This window comes from Pavona decussata, unplaced genomic scaffold, assembly GCF_977016875.1.
Source record: "Pavona decussata unplaced genomic scaffold, jaPavDecu1.1 SCAFFOLD_130, whole genome shotgun sequence".
In the NCBI taxonomy this organism is placed as follows: Eukaryota; Metazoa; Cnidaria; class Anthozoa; order Scleractinia; family Agariciidae; genus Pavona; species Pavona decussata.
In genome coordinates this window covers 2780494-2800717 of record NW_028145544.1, presented here as the reverse complement: position 1 = coordinate 2800717, position 20224 = coordinate 2780494, and the positions used below count along the sequence as shown (strand labels likewise).

Sequence of the window (20224 nt, the reverse complement as noted above, 5' to 3'; positions counted from 1 at the left end):
GAAGAAATTAGATTATAGATCGCAGCTCCCTTCACGAATTTACCAACGCACGCAAAATTGCGCATTCATGTTAACTATTAAAAAGAGAAAGAAACACTAATATTCCAGATCGTTAACAGGAGACAACTCGCTAAAATTTCTTCCAAGGTGGGAAAATTCTTCAAATTAATGGTTATACAGATCAGCTATGTCCTGCCAACGTACTGTGCTTGTAGTTTCCGGACCTTGGATAATGGAACACTAATTTCACGTTTATCACCTGGCTTAAACTGTGGACTAAAACAAAATTCAGCGGAGATAAATGGTTCCTCCACAGTTAAGATCAGGCTCTTCTATCCAAAATCTTTGCCAAATTCATTAGTATTAGCAAAGGCAGTTTAATCGCTTTCGAAGGTACACTACACAAATTGCTGAACGAAATTGTAAAAACTAAACATAACATTGTTAATAATCCCAAATGGAGGGAGGTAGACCAGTTGACTTTTTACATAACATGGCCTTAGCTTTGAAAACGGGGCTTTCGTGAAAACGGGACCTTCGCTTCCATAAATACCCCAACGAAAAAACCCTTTATTAAGCTTGAAACTTATTTATTAATGTTTCAAATAAAAACTTAAAATTGTTCCACTGAGAAACATGTTCAACATTCCGGCAAAAGGCCGCCGAAGAGTTTTTAGATTCCGTTTCATAAGAGCCATCAGCCCGGTTTGAATTGGTTGAACAGAAAACGCGTTGGCCGTTTCAGTTTAAAGCAATTATTATGCGATTCCTTATCTGTAAAAAACAAAAGAAGTTAATTGTATAATTCTGTCCAAGGTAAAACTTGGAAATCATTTATTGTTTTACGCTAACAAACTGATAAAGGAAAAAGCGAGCGCAAACTCAACGGAGCCGGTCATTTCCTGGTTTCTTGGTCGAAAAGGCAGTTTATTTCATCTCCTAGGAAACAAATGCAAAAACAAAACTCTTATTGGCCCTTGAAAGTTCTTTCAAAAACGCTTTAAAGTAAAGTACGTGGTAGCTCGACGCATTTCAAAAGATGTCTGTTTGGTCGCATTCCAAGCTGACTTGTGACTCGATGGAGTTTTCCTGAAAGGAGAATTAAAGGCGTTTATACGGTGAGTTGTCAACTTTTCGATCTTTTTAAGCGATACATCAAAATATTAATTCGGTAGGTTCTCGTCGATAAAAAGATAAAGAATCTCAAAGTGTGGAAAAAGCATTTTAACCAATGTGCGCGTTTTCGAGTAGTCTTAAGCCTATCGAATATTTGGTTTATCAACAGAGTTGATATCTAAAAGCAAATTGGCCACCGTAAAGAGATTCGAGCGCTGACGATTTGAGCGTTAGACCTTCGCCAGAGCGAATTCGCATCGTATCTTTAAAAACTAACCCCCTTAAGCCTCTCTATCCTACCGGTAGAGTAACAGTTTCTTTATCGTGGTATGCTAGTCGTTCCTAACGTTAGGCTTTGCGGACGAAATTCTTAAGGGCTAACTTCAGAAATAACAGCCATTGCCGGGCCAGAGCAGTAACATTCCGTGGTGCTGTTTATTATGATGTACGCGAAATTTCTAAATTCTGATTCTGCGTAAAGAAATACTTTCAAAGAGTGACCATTGAAATCATCAAAGCTACTGAGCGGTAATTTCATGGCGTGGTCTTTTGTCGATAAAGAATAAATCGCAGTGTGACTTCGAAGCCTTAAAGGTTTATTAATATAACACCGAATTCGTTGTAAAAATTTACATTTAACTCCAGGCAGATGAAGCTTTAGTTAAAAGTCAATTTTACCTACCTTTTTTTTAGGGAGGAGGGGGGGGGGGGGGTGGATGGGTGGTTGTGATGGAGCTCAAGCGTTATTTCCTTCAAAATTCTTAAAGTAGACAGAACCTCCCAGGCCCTCCCCCCTGCCATATGCCTGCTGTCACCATAGAGAAGAATAATGTCTGATAATTACTGCCTCAGAAACGGACGGAAATCTATTAAGTGTAAATTGCTCTTTAAATGTTTGCGGGAATTTGATGAATATGGGTAAAACTTCATTAATTAAAAGACAGCTGTTTAAAGCTCGTAGATGATTTACCATGTTGAATCAATACAATTGTTTCTATATCAAAAGTAGAATTCAAATTAGTTGTTCATGCAGGCTTTGCTTTCAATGTTTCCAATGAAAGCTTTCGAGAGTCTTATAAAAATTCGATTAGGTTTAAGATTTGAGGATGCACGAGAATCGAAAAGTGTGTAAAAGAGTTGGTGGTGAGTTTACTTGAATTAAGGGAAGAATTTAAATCCACTTCCTCCCCCCACCCCGTGAACAACAACAAAAGCAACAACAAGATCTTGGCTTCAAGTGGTAGAATTGAGGGTGGATTAAAGCGTGTCTTGGTGACAGGAAATATTGTTCAGTAAATTTTTTCTTTCACACTTTGAAGACTCGAAAAATAATTCCAACAAATAAAATATATTACTTCTGATACACCAACTGGAGAACACAAATTCGAGGGTAATAAGCTAACAAAAAGCGACAAATATTCTTGTGTAGAGCATTTAACGTATGACACACTGAATGATGATATATTTTTGCGATCTCACAGATAAATTTTTTTGAGAAATTCACGATCTGCAGTTGGCTTTCGTTAGCAAGGTTGTCATGGCGAAAATTATTCGATCTAAGAAAAAAAGTTTTTTTGGAACAATACTAGGGCAAATTTAAAAGCATTAACTTAATTTCGTTACGAAATAAGACCATTGGCCTCAATCTGACACTTGCAATGCTAGTTCGCTTCAAGGACACTCCCGGAACAAATTCCTTTTTGTCTGTTAACTGAGCTGCTGGGCAAGATGGACGTAAGATAAATGATGGTATTTGTGCAACAATTACCACGGATTTTACAATTTCACCAACTAATAAACTTGCCTTGCAGACCTACTCCCAAGGGTAACCTTGCAAAAGAACCTTTTGTCAGAGGACAGAGCCAAACAACTTTTTCAGGTAGATTTTTATGTTTTGACTTGTCCGCTAACAGTCTGTTGCAAGAAATTTCGTTTGACAAGGAACTGAATTAGACATTATTCTAACAGCACGATAGGTTTTGATTTTTAAATTAGCTAAATAATTCTGTTTTTTATGTAAAAAAATCTTTTCTTAAGCGCTATTGGTCAATTCGGAAAAAGCGCTATGTAAATAAATAAATATTACATTATAGGCTCGTGGACGATTCAAGTCTTTAAGCATTCGACCTCAGTGAATCTCAGGCTTTGGACCTGAAGTTTGGTAAAAAAATCGATATTACCATGACGACGATGCTAATCAAAGGACGCGAAATATGAATCTTTGATTTTACTTTATATCATTACATATAGATCATAGTTGTTTAAGAATTCATAGCTAACGAATCAGTTTTCGTCCAAAATATGCGCTTGAGATTTACAATACTATTTACTGGGCTAAAAAGTAAAAAAAATATTAAAAACCAAACGTTTTCGACCAATTAATTCATGAGTCGAAAACGTTTGGTTTTTAATAGTGTTTAAATTTTTAGCCTTGTAAATAGTATTGTAATCAGTTTTTCTTTTTTATTTTTGTTAGCCTCAATCATTAATCAGACGTGAGGCCGTGAGAAACTAGCAGCAGAGAGATTAAAGTTGATAAGAATTTTTGGTAATCAAGACAACACAAGGAAGGTAAGTCAAACCGTGAACTATAAGAAAAGAACGAGCAATGTCGGAGAATTTGAGACGTTATAATTGTTGATTCCCCTCACGTGACAAGCTTGAAGGAGATGGCTTTTGGTTTTCGCGTAGAGTTTTCCGTAAATGGCCCTCAATAATGATATATGTGCGATTTCATAGATTAATATTTTGTGAAATTCACGATCTGCAGTTGGCTTTCGTTAGCAAGGTTGTCATGGCGAAAACTATTTCATCTCAGAAAAAAGGTTTTTTGTAATATTGATAAGTTACAATGACAGTCAGCCGAACAATGCTAGCTCAAATTAAAAGGAGATCATGTCATTTCGTTACGTGCTAGCTCGCTTCATGCAAAACTCCCGGAACAAATTCCTTGTTCTCTGTTAACTAAGCTGCTAGGCAAGATGGACGTAAGCTCGTAAGATAGATGATGGTATTTGGCAACAATTACCAAGGATTTTACAATTTCACCAACTTATAAACTTGCTTTGCAGATCTCTCCCGAAAGTGACCGTGCAGAAGAACCCTTCATCAGAGGACTAAGCCAAACAACTTTTTCAGGTAGGTTTCTACGATTTGACTTGTCGGCTCGATTCTATTGCAAAAAATGGCGTTTGACAAGGGAGCAAATTATGAGACAGTATTCTAACAGCACGATAGATTTTTATTTTTATTAAAATTATTTAAATAATTCTGACTTTTTTATGTAAAAAAAAAAACTTTCATAAAGCGCCATTGGGCAATTTGGAAAAAGCGCTATGTAAATAAATAAATATTATATTATAGGCTTTAATTTTTCGACCTCAATGAATCGCAGGCTTTGGACCTGAAGTTTGGTAAAAATCGATATTACCATGACGACGATGCCAATCAGAGGACGCAAAATATGTATCTATTTGATATGACTTACTATTACATGTAGTTCATAGTGGTTTAAGAATTTTAATTCTTAAACTCTAAATTTTAATTTTTAATTCTTTAATTCTTTAATTTTAATTAGTTATAAATACATTTAATTAGTTAATTAATTAGTTATAAATACATTTATTTTAGCCTCAGTTATTAATCAGACGTGAGGTCGTGAGAAAACTAGCAGCAAAATTTGTGGTATTCAAGACAACATCAGGAAGGTAAGGCAAACCGTGAACTATGAGGAAAGAACGAACTATGTCGGAGAATTTGAGACGTTATAATTACTGTTGATTCCCCTAAAGTGACAAGCCTGAAGGAGATTGGCTTTTGGTTCCCATTTCGTTGTTTTGTTTTTGTTTTTGTTTTTTTAATGAGTGTGCGCAAAATTCAATCGTCAGTATTAGTTTGTAAAAAAATTTACAAATTCCCGTAAACTGAAGACAAGCTGTACCAACTTATTGATGGATAAATGTAACAAACATAAACGTGAATCGAGCTTTTGTCTTTTTGTTGATGAGCGTACGGAGCGGTTTCCAGTTGAGTGTCGTAAAACCAAAACCAAATTAATTACTCTGGCCAATCGCAACAGATGTAAACAACACAACGAGCCAATCAGAATTTGAAGCAAATACATGTAACTGGCGCCAAGCGCGGGAAAACGCGTGCGGCCAAAACACGATTGGTTTTGGTTTGGATTCCCATTGGTTGAGAAAGTGGCGCGAGTTTTGTTAAACAATTACAGAGCGCAGTAATGCAAAACCAAAGCAAACGCGAAACATTTTCGACACTCAACTAAAAACCGCTCTATTTTTTAGTGTTAAGTGGTATAAACAATGAAAATGGAGAAAAACAACAACAACAAACGCCAATGACAGACAGACAGACCATCAAGTTTGAGTGTTTCGAGGACGAATTTTTTTTATACAATTTTTATTCATTATAGGCAAACGCAACAAAGTCAAAATGGGACTTGGAGCAAGTCACTGCGTAGGAGTCTGGGCTCCAACCGAGGTCTCGATAACCACAATGGTCTTAGCTATTATATTCATGATAGCTACTGTTCCTGGAAACCTAATGATCATCTTGGCCGTCTTATTCGACCCTAACAAAAATCTGCGGAACCCTTTCACTCTCCTTGTCGCAAATCTCGCTGTTACAGATCTTATCGTTGGCTCATTAGTGGAGCCTCTATCCATAAACACGCACTATCGTGAGTCGAAAGGTCTTTCCATAAGTATGTCCTGGTTTTCCCAGTCTGTGTATTTTCTTTGTTGTACGGCCTCCCTGTTGAGCTTGGCTGCGCTGACTGTAGATCGCTACCTCGCTATAACAAAGCCGCTCTGGTACAGAGCCAACACGAGTTACAAGCGAGTAGGCATAGCTGCCGGCTTGGTGTGGGTCTTATCTGGAGGTTTCACCTCCATGTTTTTCTTCGTTGGCTTTGTCACATATGCCTTTGTCTTTGCCAACATCACCATGTTCTGTACCATCTTCATTTTCATCTTTTCCTACGTGCGTATTTTCCAGTACGCTAAGAAACAGATCGCCACCATGGACGCCTTGACAGACGGCCAGTCCGAGCAAAACAGAGCCCGCCAGCGAGCCATAGAGATGGAAAACAAACTCACCAAAACCTATCTGATCATGCTGGGGATCTTTCTTTCCTGTTATATCCCTTCTTGTATCATGATCTACATCATGAATCTCTGCCACGCTTGTAGCTGTGATCTTATTCACTGGCTCAGGGATTTTCACTTTGTGTTTATCACTATCAATTCCCTCATCAACCCTTTCCTTTACGCTTACCGCCTCCCAAATTTCAGAAGCGCTGTTATGCGCATGTTCTGTTGCCCATCCCAGGTGGCCCCAGCACAACCTGCCCGTGCAGCTGTCCACGCTCCTACGGCAAACCAAGGCAGGTCAAACCAGGCCGCCAGAGTGGACGCATGCGCCGCGCAAGCGTGGGAAGACACGATGAATGCCACAACAACCAATACAACCCAAGATATCTCGTCTGTAGCTCATTAAGTTTTTTTATCCTGACAAACCATAACTTAATCCACAAATAAACCCGAGTTATTACATAAGAGGGACGTTAAGCAATTCAACCACGACAGCAACAACAATGAAAACGTCACTTGAAAATATAAGTTCACGTTACTTGTACTTCTTCTCGATTATTCCAATTCGTTCCACTTGTACAATGTGGCCGAACTATCCAGGAACAGAACAGGTGGGAACGGCGTTCAAGTTAAGACAGAGAGTAAAAAATTCACCGTCATGTGCTCAATTCAAATTCTCCATTAAGCCTTGAATGTAATCGTTTAACATTGTTGTTTGGTCGAGGATAGCGAAAAAATGTACCAAACTTTACAACGCACGTGAAGGGCCTTTGTTTTTCTCATTAAATCGTATTTATTTGTGACGTTCTCGTTGCTGCGGTCGCCGTAGTAGCTGCTTAAGCTCCCTAATTGCTCTTTGCAACCAAGACAAAAGATCTGCAATTTTCTCTTGTCGGTAGAGTCCACCCAGAAATGTTAAGCGTATAAATGTGTTTTTATTAATATCCTGTACAGTTGCGCCGCTTGGGGTGCAACGGACCAGTTTTAAAGGAAGGTAAGGCTTTTGCAGAAGCCCACTCGTGATAGGCTGGCGATCTTACCTTTCTGAGTGACTCTTTCTTTTATCTTTATTAACTGCGCAATCAAAAGATGAACGACTACAAAATATAATATTACACAGCTTATGTGCATGTAAATAGACTGCTTGTAATCTGCTTATGTCTCGAATGTCTTCATGTGGCTTGAAAAAATAACGGGACGAAAATATAAGGCGAGGAGGACTGGGACCAAACGAGGGCCGAAGGGGCGCGCGAGAAAGTGAAACTCGCACCAATCCCTTCTCGTTCAAAACCTCAGCTCGAGCTCAGCTGGTTTAATACTCAGCGAACGAGAGGAGAATAGGGGACTGCAAGCAGTTTAGCTCGTAAAAAGATACTAGCTTCGTACGGTTTTTGCGTTCCACGGAGAACCATTCAGATACAAGTTTGGAAGGCCACTAGTAATGCTCTTTTCCCAGTTTTGTATCATCAACCGTATTTTTTAAACATTTTAAGTTTTCGTAATCTTTTATAAAATCCAGTTGTGTTTTAACTCTGTTTCTCTGAGGTAAGAGTCTGAAGTTAACAGCAGTCTGTATGTGTTTAGGCCTCGTGGGATTGAAATGAAAGACATTCCTTGTGTCTTAAACTGTAGGCGTGGTGTGGCTTACTATAAATGCTCAGGGCTAAAAGAAGTACCTTATACAATGCCTATCAGAATATTCGGGGTGTTAATGTTCGTGAAAACTCGCTTGCAAAATTTCCCAGTTTAATGTTGACTGGTTGAAAATTTTCGCTTCAGTCAATGATACGTGTACAAAAGCTAAGAAAGGGACAAAACGTCCAGGAGTTTTATCGTGGTCAAAAACAAATACAATTGCTAAAGGGAAACAATTTCACTGGATTATGGTAGTGTATATTACTGGGGCGACCTGCACCGTTTGTAAAGTCTTACATGGGCGAGAGGACAAAAGAACGAACAACAGAACAATGCTCCCAGCCCTAAAAAACAATGCAGCTGCAGCTTATCAGGGTCCAGTGAAGACAGAGCTTTTGAAAGTTGCAGGTCTACTGATATTACTATCCTTGATTAGTATAAATCTACTAGTGTTCTATCACGAATGCCGTTCTCTGATTGGCTACGCTACTCGCTATCTATTCGGTGATAGATAGTGAGTAGCGGTTTTCCACAAAATGGCGGCCGCTTCCTCGCGTTTTCGAAGTGTCTGCGATGAGGATATAGATAATTTACTTGTTTAGTTTTGAACGACTAGTAGATTTATACTAAAACGATTAGATTATTCGCTCTCGAATTCTATGCGTGATAGCTGATTCGGGCTGCGCCCTCATCAGCTATCACCCGATAGAAATCTCGAGCTCATAATCTAATTGTTAACTATTACTATCGTTTACATTTCCTTGTAAAAAGGAAGCAATGGGATCCATGTGAGGATAAAACAGATAGCACACAGCTGTTAAGAACTTCTAAGTTTGTTGGACCTGTAAATCTCGCAGCTCTATTGTTTCAGGGCTGGGATCCACTGTTTCTGTTGTTTCTTCATTGCCCTGCTATTGTTTCTTCCATCAATCCCGTGAGCTATTCTAAGAACTGCGTGGTGAATAACCTGAGTATCAGGCCTTCCAAAGCGTGGGGGAGGAGGCCTTTCTTTCCCCTTCCCTCTTCTCCCAACCCCCCTCCCAGAAAAGCCTGATACTCAGGCTACGTGGTTTAATAAAAGGTATTAAGCCAGGGTTAGCACCTCAGATTCTTACTCGGACAACGAGTTTTCGAATTCAGTGGCTGCGTTTTAACACATTTATTACACCAAAGGGTTTGGTCTGAGAATTTCTGTCAGTTAAATTATAAATATAGTGTAATGATTTGAACTAACTGACTACTGTGTCCTTCTAAATGCAACAGCAATTTCATTGAATAGACACGTATCGTTAGTACAGTTACTTAAGAACTCTAAGCAGGTCTTTGTAGTGATTTAAGCTATACGTACGCTCTTTATTCTCTTCTATGGTGTAAAGAGAAGTGTCTAGAGTAAAATCAATAAAGGTGACTAAATCTGCTGTGAAAGTACGTCTGTTTTGTTTTAATATCTCTCCTCCTCGGAGGCCTCTTTCGCGCTCGAGGGGAGACAACTTAGGGACTGGAGAGAGTGAAATAATGATGAGCGCGGGGGACGATGGGAAGGGAGAAAAGCCGGGAAAGGAGGCAGGCTCCCCTTTTCCCGCTCTTCCCGTCGTCCCCTGTGCCCCTTTTTACTCCATTTCCGTTTTTCTTGCCATTTCCCACTTTTCGCTTCTTTGTTCAAACTTTGAACAATCTATGAGCCCATAATCTATGAGTCCGTCGTGTTTTCGTAAGGTCCCTAATATGTCTGTTGATGTACAGCAAATGTAAACAAAGTGAGAAAAAGATAAGTCAAAGAGTGATTGAGAAAGTGGCGCGAGTTTTGTTAACCAGTCACAGAGCGTAGTAATGCAAAGCCAAATCAAATGCAAAATTGCTTTCGACTCTGAATCGAAAACCGCCCTAAACCGCGCAAAAATATCTTTGTTTTAAAAGGCACTGCATTAAGAAAGCCGAGTTTCTCGGACCTGATACCAAGATGCGCAGAACGTATGCGCAGTATCAAAGGAGGCATTGTCCTTAACCATTGTTACCTCACCAGGCAATATAAATAATACTGAAGAGAAACCCACATACTAAAATTAGGATAAAAATAAATGTTGAGCTATTCCGAAGGGAAGATTGTATCTTATTCCAAATTTTCCAGCCATCACCCTCGTCATTTTATCTGAGAACCTTCACTCCCGGGGTTTGCTTGTGTAAGCCTGCCTGTAGCCGCACCCATCCCCCAAGAGGAAAACGTTTTCCTTTATTTGGGTGAGGGGAGGGGGGAGGATATGGCTCCACATACTATTGCTTGTGATAAGTTTAAATCTTACATGTCGTGGCATAAATCTCTTCGTTTCGTATGTAAAATCTTAGGAATATGACAATGAAGTTGAAAGATATCCCGGAAGATACCAATCTCGTACCCAGAGTCTTCAGGCTTTTTGGTCAGCGGGGCAACGCCGGGAAGACTCTGGGGACATCGAAAAAATTCAATTTTTTTGATTGGCTGTTCCGTAACGGTTTCCATTGTTTTACCGCAGAAATACTGCGGAAATAAAATTCGACAGAGTCTTCCCGGCGTTGCCCCGCTGACCAAAAAGCCTGAAGACTCTGGGTACGAGATTGGGAAGATACATTAAGGGCGATTTAGACGGTACGATTTGTCGCATGCGATATGCTCGCGACAAGCTTACGACATGTCGTAACTACCATTCACACGCGCACGACATTTCACTTACGACAACGCAAAAGTTGCATACAATGTTGTCAAAATGGCCGAGACGCGCGCTGTGTTGGCTGTGGCTGTTGCTGTTTTGTGCAAGAAAAGAAAAAAACGGCGAAAGGTACGAGAAGTCAGAGAGAAGAAATGGTTACAGCGAAGATGGGAGAAAGGGGTTTTCCGGCAGTTGATGGAGGAACTCCGATTAGAAGACGAGTTAAACTATCGTAGGTATTTGAGGATGGACACCGCGACATTTGAGGTAATTATCGCTTGTTGATTTCTCATAAACTTAATTTACAGCGCAATAAACTGATATTAGAACATTTACCTTCGGAAAACCATTTCAAGGCAAATAGCCGATCGATAGCGGTGATAAGAAGCGGTAACTTTTTTTAACGCTGAGTTGTCGCCAGCACGTAATGTGTTTAGTCGCGAGCACAAAAATGTGTTTTCATCACTTTATATCAATCCTCAAATGTGCACGCAGTTCAAGAAATCTGTCGATCATCCAAGGGCTAAAGCGGCGAAAATGAGAAGAAATTTTAACTTGTTATTTTTTTCTCGAAACTTGGCGTACATGTTTAAAAAAGAGATGTTATGAGACGCGGCTATCAAAACGTCAAAATTGGCTTCCCGTGACGGCGAGTACATAAACAAAGACAAACCCTGGAAAAGAACCGTCGTTTTGGCCGAGAAATTAAGTTTATTTTTCATCGTTTATTACGAAAATGAACCGATTAATGTACTGTTTGAATGAAATCTCCTAAAACAAGATTTTTATACTGGCATTTACGCGTATTATTCAGACTAGATCCAACTACGACGTTTATCTCAGTGGGTGAACCGCGCAAAGAGAGGAATCGTGGAATGGCGGAACTGCGGAATGGCGGAATTTGACCTAGTCTGAAATGTCAGCCGTCTCCTCTCCCTAACCCACAGGGGGCGCGGGAGAGAGAGACGTCTGAATTCCGAGCGTTATAATGTCGTCCGTTGACGTCACACAGTAATTTATGCAAATTTGCATAAATAAAAACCTTTGAAACCAAATGGCGGCCACTAGTCATGGAAGCGCATGGAAGCATTGCAGCATGCATAATGTAGGAGGTTGTGTGCGTTTTGTAAGCCGTAAAAGTTGAAGACGAAGCATCAAGAATGTATGAACGGGATCGCACTTCATTTTCCACCGAAGATGAATTGAAAAATGTTCCGATAAATGTTATTAGTAAATAAAGTGTTGACAGGCTATGGCCAGACACGACTCCTATTAACGTGGTATGGTGGTATGAAATGTGATTTCTCGTTATGGTTTTGCTTTTTTGGACTGTTTTTTTTTTTGTATGAAATAAGAGTAGGTCCTTCAGAATATTTCTCGAAGCAATGGTTGGTTTTGAATTAAAAGTCATTTGCTCCTCAAGATGTTTTTGATGTTAGGCAACGCCAGGTGGTAAGTTGTGACAAAAGAAAGAATTTTGTTTCGCACTTTATCGTTTTGTTGAAAACCCGACCTCCGTTCAGCGAAAATCAGAGCTTATTTTTTCAATGAGATTGTAAGGGTAGCCTCTAGCCCAAAAATGCGTTTTGAAGTGGATGATGTTGTAATAGAATGATTTTGCAGAGGAGGTGTTTCGAAGAAGTCTCAGGGCTTCATTTTTTATTAGTCCTTTTCTGACCCCGGTGGGAGGCAGGAAGAAAAATGTGTACTGGCAGGTCTCTGTAGGTTTTTAAAAAGTGCGTGGGAATGTCAAGGATTCCCGCATGATTGTAGAATCGCTGAGACTTCTGAGAACCAACTGCTCAGTGAAATTTTATTTTGCAATACCACCAACTTCAAAACGCGCCTTCAGGCAAGAGGCTATCAACACAATAACCTCTGAGATTAAATTCACTGAACGGAAGTCGGCTTTACAACAAAACGAAAAAGTGCGAAATAAAATTATTCCCATCTTCACAACTTACCACCCGGCTCGAGAAATATTGAAAGAGCCTCCCACTCATCTATTCCAAAAAGGAAAATCTTTAAGAGATATACTCGCGAGAGCAAAACCACATTAAAGACGTCGTTAAACGAGAAGTCACTTTTCACACCAGGAACTTACGAGTTGTGTCTGGCCTGTCAACACTTTATATTCGCCGCCGAAATGGAATATCTGTTTTCACAAGTTCGACCAATAAGAAATGGTTATCTATTTCAATTAGGGAAGAACCAATCAAAAACTACCTACCATATTCGCAAAAGTACGTGACGTCAACGGACGACATTATAACGCTCGGAATTCAGACGTCTCTCTCTCCCGCGCCCCCTGTGGGTTAGGGGGAGGAGACGGCTGACATTTCAAACTAAATTTGACCCGAAATCCTAAACACGGAACGAAATGACGGAATGGCAGAATTTCTTAATGTTTATTAACCTCCTAATAAACGATTGACGACCATTCTGGTGTAACTGCAAACCCTTGAATTTCATGCTGTTAATTCCTTTGTCTAGAGCTAAGAAACAAACCAAATTTGTCTGTAATGTGTTGTTTCAGAAAATATCCATACTCCCCCTAGGAGGATTTTTTGGCTTGTACCTCCCCCCACCAGTTTAACTTCTCTTCTTGCCCTTTAAGGCCCCCATCCCCTCGGAATCTCCAATGACCCACCTCGGGTATATGGATATTTTCTGGAACCACACAATTGACTTTCGATGGCAAAAGTGTGTGATTTACTGTTAGCCCCAGGTTTAGCCTTTAGTCGCCTTTTCGTCAGGAGAAAACAACTTTACCTGTTCCAATTCTTGATTAAGACTTGTGTATAGACAGAAAATTAAAAGAATTTGTTTCCTCGATCGCTTTGAATAATATTGTGTTTGTTTCCTCAGTGGTAAGCATATTGTTTTGCACCACGATTAAAATTACGAGTTGGTTGAAGTTTACTATCTTTCCAGCCAGTAGAATTATTAAGAGGAAACATTAAAGAGGACAGACCATTTGATTAATAGTTTAAAGAACAAATTACTGGAAATGGATATATTTTTAGTTTTACACAATCCATGCAAAGCTGCATGTACATGTTTAAATATATGATTTGTCATACATTATCATTCAAAATCAATTGTAACAAACCGCCAAATCTTTATTTTGTTCAATAAATAACTTGAAAATAAATGGTTAATAAACTAATCTCTAAAATCTAACTTGATCCTAGGAGCTCCTTCAGAAAGTGTCCCCATTGATTGAAAAGAAGACAACCTCCATGAGAGAGCCAATACCACCTGGTGAACGACTTGCCGTTACCTTGCAGTTTTTGGCAACCGGTGAATCCTTTGCCAGCTTACAATACCAGTTTAGAATCAGTTCCTCTGCTTTATCAGTCATGATACCTGAAGTTTGTGAGGCAATCTACAATGTCTTGCAAGAGGATTATCTGAAATGCCCCAAGTCAGCTGAGGAATGGCGAGTGATTTCACAGCTATTTCAAGATCGATGGCAATTGCCACATTGTGTTGGTGCTGCAGATGGTAAACATATTAAGATCTTACACCCTCACAATAGTGGCTCTCAATTCTATAATTATAAAGGCTTTTATAGCATTGTATTAATGGCAGTTGTAGATGCTGACTACAAGTTTACCTATGTTGATGTTGGATGCCAAGGGCGAATCAGTGATGGTGGTGTGCTGAGAAATACAACTTTCTGGAAATCCCTTGTTCAGGGTACATTGGGTTTACCCGAGCCGTCATTATTACCCCAGTCATTAGATCAGTCATTTCATGGGTTTAATGAACCCATCCCTTATTATTTTGCTGGGGATGATGCATTTCCTCTTGATGAACACATCATGAAGCCCTATTCTCAAAGAAATCTCACTGAAGATAAGAGGGTATATAATTATAGAGTCTCAAGGGGATGGCGGGTCAGCGAGAATGTATTTGGGATTTACCAAAGCAGATTCCGGGTATTTTCCACTACATTATGTATGAAACCTGAAAGTGTGAATCAAGTTGTTATGGCAACAATAGCCCTTCACAACTATCTAAGATCGAAGGCCGAAGGAAGATACATCCCTCCTGATTCAATTGACCGAGAAGACTGCAATGGAGTTGTAAATGAAGGGTCATGGAGGCGAGAAGTTTCTGGGGGCCAGGTGAGAAGTGTACCAAATTCACGGAAAGGACAACAATCCCAAAGGGCAGAAGAAATGAGGGACAAACTGTGCCTCTATTTCAATGGACCAGGTCAAATCCCCTGGCAGTGGAATGTAATATTGCGCTAGGTCTAGAATATTACCTGCCGACCACCCTTTTCAAACGTCAAAGGCATAATTTAAACTGCTTACATTTTTTAGTAACATCCAAAGTATTCTAAAAACTTCTGAAGATATATTCCAAAGAACTGTGAAGATAGTTTGCAGTCCCATCTACACGAAAGAGATCAATTGGAGTTTAACTCCCTTGAAACCCAGAGTATTATTATGACAAATTTGGCAGCAATTACATGATTTAGCATGTATGCACATGCATGGAATAAACTATAGCTCAAATTGTTATTCAAGTTAATAATTGCTCCAGGATATAATTTGAAAATATATGTTTATAGAACTGCAGACAACTGGGAGTTGGCAGGTTATAATCTTGACTATTCAAATGACATTTCTTGCACCAATTGTTTCAAGCAGTAAATATATTTTTAATTTAAAATTACCATGATCACAGTAATATCTGGCTGTACAGTTTATGTAAATTTTGTACAGATTTGAGTAATTTATAAATTTCTGGAACTCTGAATATTATTTATTAAGTACATATATTTTAAATAATGTACAAAAATTTAATTAATTAATTACATATGAACATTTGTTTTTGATGACTATAATTAATATTAAATATTACATGGTGACTCATTATGTCTACAAGAAGGTTGTATTAAATTTGTTGAGAAAAATGTAAATGATTAAGATATAAATTGTCAAAATTATATATTAAACTTTGCAAAATAATTTAAATGTCTCAGATCACTGATGCATGCAGTGGAGGGGAACAGGCCTAGAGAGGCTGGAACATGGGAGTAAAGACCAGAGGCTGAAAGGAATGCAGGAAGATATTTATGTGCATAAAAATTGATAGTTTGGCAGAAACCAGTTAGAGAAAAAGGAAATATTTACAATATTTTTTCATATTCTGAAATAGGAAAAGCTCAAACATAGGTGGGAGGCAACAAAAGACAAGGGGTGGGGGGGGGGGGGGGACCACGAGTACAAAAAAATTAATAAAAATCCATAATTATTACTTTCAAACCCAAACCCCTGACATCATTAATATACACGAGTATACCCCTCCCAGGAATTTATCTCTCCTGTCTCTCCCCACCCCAGGGGTGGTACTCCTCTATTTTAGCTATATAGGTATGTGCCGCCGCACAGTGTATGATTTTGAGTCGTTTTGGTCTGAAAATTGGTATAGATTTTACAGGCAAGGTCTGAAAATGGGTGTGGAGAATGACATGTTTTGGTCTGAAATAGGCCAAGTACCCCCCTGGACTGGCCCGCTCCCCACCATACATAGTTGTTTATAGCAGAGTATTCTGCAAATCATACAAAGGTTGCCTTGCAGGTGCTGCTGATGGTAACATCACCTTTACAATCGATTGCTGGATTTCCAGCTTCAACATCTCCTTCTGGTACCCATCCGGGATTTTTTTAAGTTGATTGCATATGTACTGTGAAAAGACACTATCGGCATCAGATACATCATGTTTTGGCTTTTTTAGCTCTACAAGACAGGTTGTCAGGAGCTCATCCTCCAAAGATGTGCCAGATCTCTTCTTTTTCATTTTGCCAGGAGTGTTTTCCACAGGAAAGAGGCACTTTTCTGGGGTAAGTTGAGATGAAATGTCACCAGGCTGACTGCCGACTTCTGCATCATCTTCACTGGCTTCTTGTTGGCCCTGCATGTTGCTTACAGTCTTTCTTGGCGTGATGTTGTCCCTCAAGAAATGCATACTTGTAAAGTATGGCCATGTTGGGGTGTAAACTTCACTGCTCCCTGAACCACTTGTCTTGCTGTTCCTCTCTTTTCCTATTTCTTTTCCGTAATAGGTTCGGAGGGAACTCATTTTCTTTTGAATCTCATCAGATGTTAAACCTGGGAAATGTTAATGAACATATGATTAACATTAATTATGATTATGAGAAACTTATAATCCAAACCAAGCAAAAGTGTCATGCATTTGTAACAGATGCTATAATGTTATACTGGACTTGGTTTTCTGAGGAAACGGGAACAAGAAAGGAACAATGAACCCTTAATACGAGAAACTGACCCATTTATATGAGCGCGGCAAAATAAGACGAGAACTTCTCGTAAAAAAAATGGTTCGCGTCTTATTTTCGACTAGTTATTCCATGTTTTTTAATTATTGCTTAAAACCCATTCCTATATGTTTTTTTCCTGTTGTATTGTTTAAAATATCATTAGAATTGACAACCTAAATCATTTTTAAGAGCCCTATCGCAGAATTGTATTCAAAATGACAAATTTTACATTCGCATTCTCCTTTATTACTTTTTCTAACAGCAAGTCAGAAACCCTTCAAAATCTCCTTTGTTGATTAGAAAATGTTTCCAATTTTCTTAAACTGTCAAACTTTGTCCAATCTCCTTCAACTGTATACGCTTGAATGAACTGAAAACGTCGCTCATCTGAAGCTTGCAAAAATACTCCACTGCAAGGCTGTTTGGCCGTTTTAATCGCATTTAGGTATACAAAAGTAGCAGAAATGCCCCTAAAAGGTTGAAGAGGAAATAACTAATTTGCCTAGTTAAATTTCTGGCAAATACTCATGTCGAGTTCTCGGTGGTTGGGCTACGAGTACGGTAAAGTAAAACTTCTTGCTATTCATATTTCTATTAATAAACTGCTTCAGTGTTTGGTTGAACTGTTTTTTTTTGTATGAGTCGCTGTTCTCTGTCATCGCCGCGAGCAAGACTAGAGGCCCGTTTACACGTTAAAAGAGAAGGAACGGCTCGGTTAGAAACAAGTACCGGTACCAGACGAAATCTCCCGTTTACACGTGGAAATTCTGTAATGTACCTAACAGAAAAAGGCACGGTACTTGAGAGCCCCTTGGAACGGGTACTAGACCGTTTACACGTTGTTTTCTTCGAGACCGGTAACGATAGAGCCCGCAATAATTAAACAAAACTGCTTCGATTAGTTGTTCATATGCGCTTGCACGTACAGTACACTGTGCGTATCTCCGACTATCATAGATTTACAAGCACTTTTCTGGTTTCTTCTGAAGAAGAGAACACGAAATTCACGTTTGACAGCGCGAGTGATTCTTCAGAGAAATGCCTCTGAGAAAAATGTACCGAATTAGGAGAAAAACAAGGCTTACGGTTCTCCTATTAACAGCCCTTGTATCGCACTTCACAGTCGAACGGAGCTTGTGGCAAATTCCAAGAACAAGCGCTTGGTTTGATCTTAGCACTTACCGCACTTACTCTGACGATCAATGGTATGCTAAACAACTGACGTGGAGTACTACGGGCTCAGAAAAAATGTAACAGAACGGTACCGAAAAAAGGGCGAGCGTTTACATGTTGTAAAGAAAACAAAAATGTGGGTACGGAACCGTTTTTTATCGGTTCCGTTCCGAAAGGGGTCCATAGCCGCCTATGGACCTTTTTAGGAACGGAACGGATAAGACTGGAACGGGTCAAGTACCGTTTACACGTCAAATTTTGTCGGAGCCGTTCGTCTTTTTATCCGAGCCGTTCCAATTTTTTCGTTCGTGTAAACGGCCCTTAGGTGAGTAATTTCTTTCGGAAAGTGATCAGTTTTCAGACCGAGTTGTTGTTTAGTTTTCAGTTGTTTTCCTTAACTTCCTAGCACGCATATAGTTCATACGTTGTTTGGTAAACATTTCAAACCGTTAGAACGGACACAGTATTTTTCACGTAGAAGAGTTTTTTCCAGGCCATACACTTAAGACGCGAACCCCTCTTTTCGGGGCTATTAGTCGGCGGCTCAAAACTCGCGGTTTTTAATATGCCGCGGACTAAATAATCCGCGGATTATTAAGCCATGAATGGTAAAAATCCACCGTTTACATGGGTCATTTTACGGCTTACTGTATAAATGTTTTTGTTTATTCTCACCTGGTTTATCCAAAGCCAACAATAGTCGCTGGATGGCATTCTGCCTTGGATCGGATTTAAAATAATCTTGATGTTTACAATTAAACAACACTTCTTCTTGTTGCCACAACGTTATTAGGCGTTCTGTCTCCTCATGGCTGAAAGAAACCTTCGGTTTAGCCTTGGATTTATCTTTACGAGCACTCTCTGTGACCTCGATCTGTGTGACACTCTCCGTCCGCCATTTTGACGCAATAGTCGGCAATACCACCTCTACCCTCCCCATACTCAGTAAATTTTTGTCACTAAAACGTCACGAAACGTCATCTTTTTATTGCTCTCGGCTACGATTGTCGTAGGATTTTAAAACATGTTTTAAAATCCTACGACATTTTTCGTGTTGTGTGCGTCTGTCGTAAGGATGTTGTAGGTTGATTTACACGACGCGATTCGTGTTGTAGGCATGGCGTAAGCGTGTCGCATGCGACAAATCGTAGGCAAAATCGTACCGTCTAAATCGCCCTTTAGTTTACCGTGGCGGGAAAAATCAAAGGCTCCTGTGAGCCAACTCGTGAATGCAGATGACACATAGTAATTGCAATTTAGACGGCTACGGAAACTTCCTCAAAAGCTGAAAGAAATTATATCTTTGCCCGATTATGTAACGAAAAATGACCATTCTTGTACTATTAAAATGATTGTCAAATTATTCTGTACAGATTGAATAAGCCGATTATTCTGATGCGCCGATTAAAAAATATCACGTGTTTTTTTTATTCAAAGTTTATAGGCGCACGCCATGTGCAGCTACGTCATGCAAATTCGTGTGATAGTCCGCGGCTACTGGATTTCGCGATCGGGCTAGTGGATTCTAACCATCACTTGCCCGATGGGCAAGTGAAGTTTTTTTGGGAATTAAAATTACAAAATTACTGTAGGGCAAGCCGATCTCACAAAGGGAAATATGTTCAACAAAGTATCGCATTACGATTCATGCCCGACATAAATGCGTGAAATTTTTCCTTTGGAGTTCAGTCCACGCAATCCTCAAGTAAAAATAATGAACTATGACAAGCTCTTGCTAAATAAGAATTATTTATCGACCGCGTCCTTTTGCTTTCCTATAAATTACCAGTTGTAAATTTCGAAAATGAAACATTTTTTCCCTTTGAAACCTCTATGAAAGCTGACAAGATCTTAAAAGTGTTCATTTCACCAGAAATTTGCATAATTTTGTTTACGACGTCAATGATGCGTGACATGGCACGTTCCGCTTTCGCGTGAAACTGACAAATTAAATTATTTTTAATTAAATTATTTTTAAATTAAATTATTTTTAATTCTTGAAAGAAACCGCACTTCGTAGAAAAAAACGAAAAAATCCTATAACTTTGCTCAGATTCAACGAAAAATCCCCATTCTTACACTAAAATGATTGTCAAATTATTCTGTACAGAATGAATGAGAGAATTCTGACGCGTCGTGAAACAAATTTTCACGTTTTTTTTTTTTTTTTCACTAATTGAGTTTACGACCCCGGACTTTCTGAAAA

General features: G+C 39.2%; 2 protein-coding genes across 2 annotated transcripts; one reads left to right on the top strand and one right to left on the bottom strand.

Annotated features, from left to right (window-relative positions):
- The first annotated feature begins 5568 nt into the window (after positions 1-5568).
- Positions 5569-6633, top strand: LOC146468676 (adrenocorticotropic hormone receptor-like). The gene has a single exon (XM_085124194.1). It carries the CDS (start codon positions 5569-5571, stop codon positions 6631-6633), a length of 1065 nt encoding a protein of 354 aa, XP_084980320.1.
- Positions 6634-14718: 8085 nt separating this feature from the next.
- Positions 14719-18958, bottom strand: LOC146468675 (uncharacterized). The gene is made up of 2 exons (XM_085124193.1): positions 18694-18958; positions 14719-16675 (listed from the first exon to the last, which is right to left on the bottom strand). The coding sequence occupies exons 1-2, from the start codon at positions 18956-18958 to the stop codon at positions 16101-16103; spliced, it is 840 nt and encodes a 279-aa protein (XP_084980319.1). The 3' UTR covers positions 14719-16100.
- Positions 18959-20224: the final 1266 nt, after the last annotated feature.

Excerpts from the sequence above, each read along its gene's own strand:
- LOC146468675 (XM_085124193.1), bottom strand. The coding sequence starts at position 18,958 with ATGGGGAGGGTAGAGGTGGTATTGCCGACTATTGCGTCAAAATGGCGG. Across the intron at positions 16,676-18,693 it reads GTTGGCTTTGGATAAACCAG|GTTTAACATCTGATGAGATT; the intron begins GTGAGAATAAAC and ends AACATTTCCCAG.
- LOC146468676 (XM_085124194.1), top strand. The coding sequence starts at position 5,569 with ATGGGACTTGGAGCAAGTCACTGCGTAGGAGTCTGGGCTCCAACCGAG.